This window comes from Berghia stephanieae, chromosome 10 (genome assembly GCF_034508935.2).
Source record: "Berghia stephanieae isolate SIO BIC M18660-M18661 chromosome 10, UCSD_Bste_1.3, whole genome shotgun sequence".
NCBI lineage: Eukaryota > Metazoa > Mollusca > Gastropoda > Nudibranchia > Aeolidiidae > Berghia > Berghia stephanieae.
The window spans coordinates 15,108,961-15,116,943 of record NC_088369.1 but is presented as its reverse complement, the minus strand read 5'-3'; the positions used below and the strand labels follow the sequence as shown (position 1 = coordinate 15,116,943).

Here is a 7,983-nt window from a genome sequence, read left to right as displayed (position 1 = left end):
AAATCATAGAGATAAAAGTCGGGATGATAATGATGCTGAAAATGGAATTCGTAGCCAGAAATATCATGCTTCAGTTGAGTTTATATGCTTTATAGAGGAGAAGGAATATCATAGTTTACTGTGCTAAATACCAACGTTTCATATTTTTGACCAGTTTAACTATAATTTGACTTTTTAGCATCTGGTCCATCCCGACATAATACCATTTTAACACGAGGGGTCACATATACATAACAATGATAAGTTAATAAATTAAATATCGAACAAGTAACATATCACATTACATAAAATTCTGACCTGCCAACCGTATATGAACATTTCGTAGTGATACAAATTTTGGGCTCCAACCAAACAGAGATCGATAGAAAAATCTTTAATTCAATAAAACTTCTTGAAAACGAAGTTTGCTGATGCCATAGCTAGTATATTAATAATAATAATAATAATAATATAATAATAATAATAATAATATAATAATAATAATAATAATAATAATAATAATAATAATAATAATAATATAATAATAATAAATAAAATAAAATAATAATAAATAATAATAATAATAATAATGTAATATATATATAATAATAATAATAATAATAATAATAATAATAATAATAATAATAATAATAATAATAAATAATAATAATAAATAATAATAATAATATAATAATAATAATAATAATATAATAATAATAATAATAATAATAATAATAATAATAATAATAATAATAATATAATAATAATAATAATAATAATAATAATAATAATAATAATAATATGATAATATAATAATGATGATGATAATAATAATGATAATAATAATAATAATAATAATAATAATAACAATAATAATAATAATAATAATGATAATAATAATGATAATAATAATGATAATAATAATAATGATGATAATAATAATAATAATATAATAATAATAATAATAATAATAATAATAATAATAATAATAATAATAATAATAATAATAATAATCATAATAATAATAATAATAATAATAATCCATTTCATTTGTCGACCGCCGGCGCTACAATATCACGAGGGAATGCTCAGAACGCTTTACATGGGGATTCTTCTTCCACAATTAAAATGGAAAAGAACAAAGTCTTAAGATGCTTTTTAAACATTTCTTCCGATGAACAATGATGTAATTGGATTCAATAGTCTGATGTCACGTCGCCCAGCAACGGTGGTCATCGTGATTCTAAACAAAGAAAATCGGTACTTTTATCATTCTTCATGCTGGCTAGAACTTTTCATATGTCTTGTGATCAGAATGTATAAAATTCCAAACATGATCATATTTATCATGTTTTTCTCCTCTGGATACGCTTTTATGCCCGTCGGAGAAATATTTCATAAGGGCGTCCGCCATTGTTCCGATAGTTTAGAGCCAATTACTAAGTTACTAGTCGTCATTACGAGGGAAGTGACGTCACGACTGCTGAAGCGTATTCTTTTGGAAATTTGTTCACGATTTGCTTTCTTTTGTGGCCAAAGACTTTTCTTTTGACGTCGTTTTTTTTTTGGTAGGTGTCAGTTCAAGATGGCTACGCTTGTTTTGTTTCGACATTTGTATATTACGGGATTGTCACGATTGGTCACAAATTCGAAACGGATTTAATACGTCATTTCACCTTCGACCTTTGAATAATATTATGTAAATTGTGAACATGTATGTATTAATTACACTGATGTGTTACATAACAATCAGAAAAAGATATGGAATGTTACATTGTTAAATGAATTTGTCCTTACTTCAGAGCCACTAGGTCGACAGAGCGTAGCTTTTATTAACTTATTGATGTTTTGTATTTAGGTGAAGCACTCACAACATCTGCCCACCACATGAATCGTACACTTAGAGCACAGCCCTGTAAACTCATAGCCTGGCCGTAGTCTTAGTAAGCATATAGATAGCCTGACACTGACCAAAAGAAAGCACACCAAAAGACGAGTCTAAGACCGCAAAAATGAATAATTCATCGTGTTTTGTTGATAAACGAGAAATCCTTCAATAAATCGGAGCTTACAGTTCACTACTTATCGTTGTTTTTTCCTTCGAGCTTCAAACAGCAACATTTTCAAAAAGATTATAAACTTTTAAGGTTATATACAATTGTGTATTTTTAAACGATCGATCTGGCGGGCAGAACTTATTTATTTTATTTAAACATATACCATCGATCGTTTGCTCACTTTAATAATCACTGTAATAGGATTCAATAGTCTGATGTCACGTCGGCCCAGCAACGAGTAGCTTGGTTCTAAACAAAGAAAATCGGTACTTTTTATTCTTCATGCTGGCTAGAACTTTTTCACATGTCATGTGGTCAGAATGTATAAAAGCCAAAACATGATGATTTTCATAATGTTTTTCTCCTCTGGATACACTTTTATGATCATAGTGAGAAGTATTTCATAAGGGCGTCCGCCATTATTCCGATAGTTTAGAACCAGTTACTAAGTTACTATGCGTCATTATGAGGAAAGTGACGTCACGACTGTTGAGGCATATTGTTGTTTACCGAATAATGACTTTTCGGACTGTCCGAGGGGCGTCATTATGTTCCTCTCCATTGAGAGTTAATCACGCACATGGATCGTAGCGTGGCCGTAGCCATCGTTAACTTATAGATAGTATGCGCTTGGCTAAGAAGCTCATAACATTGCCATCCGGAAGTATAATGGACCAACACACAAAACTATGTGTAACCATGAACTTTTATAGTCTGGTTCATACCGTTTAGTGAGAATTACTCATAAACTTGGAGGCAAAAAGAATAGGAAAGACTTGATTGACGTCATCTTCATTCTATCTAAAGCCTGACACTGACCAAAAAATGACGACAAAATACCAGTCTTTGGCCACAAAAGAAAACAAATCGTGAGTTGTATTTAATAGTTCAACCAATGGGACCACTTGTTTCCATGAGCTCTACTAACAACTCACTAGGTGGTGCAAAAACAATAATGACGTCAAATAATGACGTCAAAATGCCAGTCTTTTTGGGTTTCAGAGTCAGGATATAGATAGAATGCGCTTGGCCAAGGAGTTCACAACATTGCCATCCGGAAGTATAACGGACCAACATACAAACTCTGTGTAACCATGAACTTTTATAGTCTGGTTAATACAGTTTAGTGAGAACAACTCACAAACGCGGATGGCAAAAACAATAACAAAGGCCTGAGTGACGTCATCTGCATACTATCTATAGGGAATGAGATTAGCGGAAGAGTAGCGTCCCTTGATTGGACGTAACCCATAGTCTGTGATGTCACCGGCGGAAAAGTTTCGCGAGGACGAGAGACGCATGCGCACAACCAACATGACGTTCTCTCTCTAATAACTTTTCCACCGGTGACGTCACATACTATGGGTGACGTCCAATCAAGGGACGCTACTCTTCCGCTAATCTCATTCCCTATTGAGTATAATTCATTGTTCGCCTTCTTTTGATTGTCGTGGGTGGGACATTTTATTTCATTGCCCGTTTTCGACTGGAATTCAAAAACGAGCTCAATAATACGACCTTTCACCTTTGGTCTCTAGCATGAAAATGCGATTGTGTAAATACTGGGAACGATCTATTGATGAAGTGCGTTTAAATAAAATAACATATCCATCAGCCAACTTAACCTTCTCCGTACCACCTACAGCAGTATCGTCACATTTGTTACTACACAATATACATTTTTCTGATTCAGATTTATTTCGTACATCACAATGTTCTTTGTTTAATTAAAAAGAGCATAAAATTGTTTGGTAGAAAGATTGTTTGAGTTTAAAAAATCATTTTTTTTTTTTTTGCTGGGTAAGCCAGCCATTTTTTGGGGGGTAAATACTGAACAGGGTTGGTAAGGAGAGAGTTAAAACGCACCAAAAACACAAAAATATTTGTATATATGTGTAATCTCTAACGTGTATAGGGAATGAGATTAGCGGAAGAGTAGCGTCCCTTGATTGGACGTCACCCATAATCTGTGACGTCACCGGTGGAAAAGTTATTAGAGAGAGAACGTCATGTTGGTTGTGCGCATGTACGACAACGAGCTGAGTAACGTCACTTTCGTTCCTTCTATATTATTTTTCGATTTGCTCGAGCCGACGTGTACTTATTTGCAGGTCTGATAACACAATTTCTTTTGGGCCCATTGTTGTTGTAATGGAAATCTCAAAAAATGACGTAACATATTGCCCATTACAACAATGTTAAATTAGGCCCATAAGTGGCTCGCTCGGATGTCAGACGTGCATAAATGCAACGTCGGCTCGAGTCGTTGATCACATTGCAAAACATGTTCAAAATGGTCAGCTTAAAATATAAATAAAGTTCACTGAACAGTTCTTAAAATATCCAACACCACGATTGGTCATTTTGTTCAGCTTGACCCATGGGTGTGTTTACAAATTTCATAAACAAAGCAACGTGTTTTCATTCATTAATAAATTATATCCAATCGTTGGACAGCAACAAATCATGTGATCGATGACTCGGTTGGACGAAAACCCGAATTTAGATTGTTCCCATTTTGAGCAGGTACAGTAGCGCCTGGATATAAAGAACCACCTCAGACGGGGAAAATATATATTTACGATCTGTAGATATAGTATTGCGCGTTACGTTTGTACGATTCATCTGGCCGGAAGACCTGTTGAGTAGTTTACCTAAACGCCTATTATCAACAATGAACTCCGCATAAAGGCAACACTCTTAAAGTCAACTTCTGCTTAAAATCAACACTCTTAAAGTCAACTTCTGCTTAAAATCAACCTTCTTAAAGTCAACTTCTGCTTAAAATCAACCTTCTTAAAGTCAACTTCTGCTTAAAATCAACACTCTTAAAGTTAAAGTCAACTTCTGCTCAAAATCACCACTCTTAAAATCAACTTCTGCTTAAAATCAACACTCTTAAAGTCAACTTCTGCTTAAAATCAACACTCTTAAAGTTAAAGTCAACTTCTGCTTAAAATCACCACTCTTAAAATCAACTTCTGCTTAACATCAACACTCTTAAAGTCAACTTCTGCTTAAAATCAACACTCTTAAAGTCAACTTCTGCTTAAAATCACCACTCTTAAAATCAACTTCTGCTTAAAATCAACACTCTTAAAGTCAACTTCTGCTTAAAATCACCACTCTTAAAATCAACTTCTGCAACACTCTCATTTATTGACGTCACTCAACTCTTTGTTATTGTTTATAGCCATCCACTTCTATGAGCAGTTCTCACTATAATATTGTATCAATATCAGACTATAATCGTTCAAGGTTACACATAGTTTTCTGTGTCGGTACTGGTACGTTATATCCGGCTGGCGGTTTGTTGTAAGTAAACTATCTAAACGCACAACATCAACAACCGGGTAACCTGAACACAATTTTCTCCATCGAGTTTTGTTCAACATAATAGATTTCATAATATCCACATATTATTAGAGACTATTTTTTTTTTTTTTTGTCTTTAAAGTAATAAACAAGTATGAATGTAATGACAACATCTTCGAAAAGAACTGAATACCAAACACGGAACGTTTCGGGCAAAAAACCCTTCTTCAGCAAAGCAACCAAAACAAAACAAACAATAAATACATAAATACATTACTAAAAAAAAAAAGCCTAGATCTACGACAGAGAAATAAATATTCGGTACAAAACCATTTTCAGCCAACAACAAAAGGGCTTTGAGTTCGAAACCTTCCGTGTTCGGTATTTTTTTGTTTTGTTTTGTTTTTTTGTTTTGTTTTTTCCTTTTGTGTCTTTGAAGCGGTTATATTAATTTTTCTTTATTATTGCTTTTTACAGTCCACGCGCAACCTCTAACAGTTTAATAACATTTAATTTTTAATCAATTTTTTACTCATTCGCTCTTTAGCTAGACCGGGCCTGCCTGCCAACTTGAAAATATAAAAATGCGTAGTTTTTAGGAGATAAAGATTATATCTAGTTGCTATAGGGAATGAGATTAGCGGAAGAGTAGCGTCCTTTGATTGGACGTCACCCATAGTCTGTGACGTCACCGGCGGAAAAGTTATTAGAGAGAGAACGTAATTTGGTTGTGCGCATGCGTCTCTCGTCCTCGATTGGACGTCACCCATAGTCTGTGACGTCACCGGCGGAAAAGTTATTAGAGAGAGAACGTCATGTTGGTTGTGCGCATGCGTCAGGACGAGAGACGCATGCGCACAACCGACATGACGTTCTCTCTCTAATAACTTTTCCGCCGGTGACGTCACAGACTATGGGTGACGTCCAATCAAGGGACGCTACTCTTCCATTAATCTCATTCCCTATAGTTAACTTTACAGATCAACAATGTGTCCTCAGAAGGATTAGATAGATAAATAACAACGTGAAATTGAATGTAAGCTTCAATTTAATATATACAAAAACAGATAAAATGGACGTTTCGTGTTTCCCCTTTATTTATCAACAAAACGAGACGAATGAAACACCACAGACGAATAAGATAATAATGTGGTAGTGGCGTTGTGTTAACTACCACATTATCTCATACGTCTGTAGTGTGTCATTCATCCTATTTTGTTGATAAAGGGCAAAACCCGAAACGTGAATTTTATCTGTTTTCGTATATTAAATTGAAGCTGACATTGAATTTCACATTTTTTATTTATCTCTTCTAGCTTCGAGCAGCTTTTACATTTACAAGGATTAGAAAACATTTCAAAAATATTTAAAATTGGATTCAATAGTCTGATGTCACGTCGCCCAGCAACGGCGGCCATCGTGGTTCTAAACACAGAAAATCGGTACTTTTTATTATTCATGCTGGCTAGAACTTTTCATGTGATCAGAATGTATAAAAGTCAAAACATGATCATATTTATAATGTTTTTCTCCTCTGGATACACTTTCATGCTCGTCGTAGAAATATTTCATAATGGCGTCCGCCATTGTTCAGATAGTTTAGAGCCACTTACTAAGTTACCATGTGTCATTACGAGGGAAGTGACGACATGACTGTTGAAGCATATTATGTAGTCTGGCACGCGTCAACTTTCATTTTCAATAAGTTTTAATGACTTAGAAATGCTTGTAAAGTTCTGAAATTGCAGCCAAAAAAAAAAAAATATTCGTAATTCTACAAATTCTTCGTAACAGTTGGCAGGTCTGAGCTAGTGTCCTTTATCCCCAATATAATAGCTATCACCGGGTATCCGAACAGCCTGGAACATCTGCACGTATTTTTGGTTGTACTTCAGCAGAAACTCCATGGGGATTTCCCTCATCCCTATGATCAGGGCGTTCTGGAACCGTGAAACTGCATCGTCCTTGACCTTGGATTTGGACTCGATGCAGTCCTTCAGAATTCTGGGATGACATCGGACGAACCGCAACAGAGCGTAGGAAGATCTGGGGACCGGTTTACTGGAGAGGAATAGATGGGGGAGGGGGAGGGGGGATAAGAATGACAGAAACGATTAAGTATTGAGCGGCTATGTGGTCTAGTGGTATGATACTCGCTTTCGGATCGGAAGGTCCTGGGTTCGAGCCTCGCTCGGCGCATAGTTTGAGTCCTTGGAAACGGCTCTTTACTCTCATTCTCTCACCGTACTCAGGTGTAAAATGAGTACCTGGTCGTTAACAGCGTTGTCTCTGTCCGAAAAAAATTGTAATATCGCCTAACAGGCGTCATGTCTCGTTCTACATTTTACGTGTTTCTGTTGGTCAGTGACCCCTTGTAAACTGCTTTGAGCACGTTAAGTGGATATTGCTCTGTATTAAAGCTCAAGTTTGTTTTTGTTTTTTTGATAATAAAAAAATTATGCCCTTCCGCCACAACATCATAAGATATCGTCGCCTAGGCATTCCACGAAGGAATATTCTAGATACTTCATCCAACAAGATATCTGATGTCAACAGGAATCACCCATGTTGTCCAAGTGAGCAAATTGGGGGTTAATAATCTTGCTCAAGGAAAAAAAACGAAAGTGCCTGA

The 7,983-nt window shown here is 35.1% G+C and overlaps 1 protein-coding gene across 6 annotated transcripts in view; it reads right to left on the bottom strand.

Moving 5' to 3' along the window:
* Positions 1-1,114: 1,114 nt before the first annotated feature.
* LOC144980706 (uncharacterized) overlaps positions 1,115-7,983 on the bottom strand; it is a 136,196-nt gene continuing 129,327 nt past the window's right edge. For 2 of the 6 annotated variants that reach the window (XR_013646937.1, XR_013646938.1), the window contains exons 9-10: positions 6,679-7,412; positions 1,115-6,007 (exon numbers count right to left, since the gene is read on the bottom strand). Coding sequence is in view for 1 of the 6 variants with exons in the window: in XM_078928422.1 (XP_078784548.1) it covers positions 7,160-7,412 (253 nt within the window). In the remaining 5 variants the exon portion in view is untranslated. Of the gene's footprint in view, positions 7,413-7,983 lie in introns of all 6 variants that reach the window. The other 4 variants (XR_013646935.1, XR_013646934.1, XR_013646936.1 and 1 more) reach the window with 3 other exon arrangements.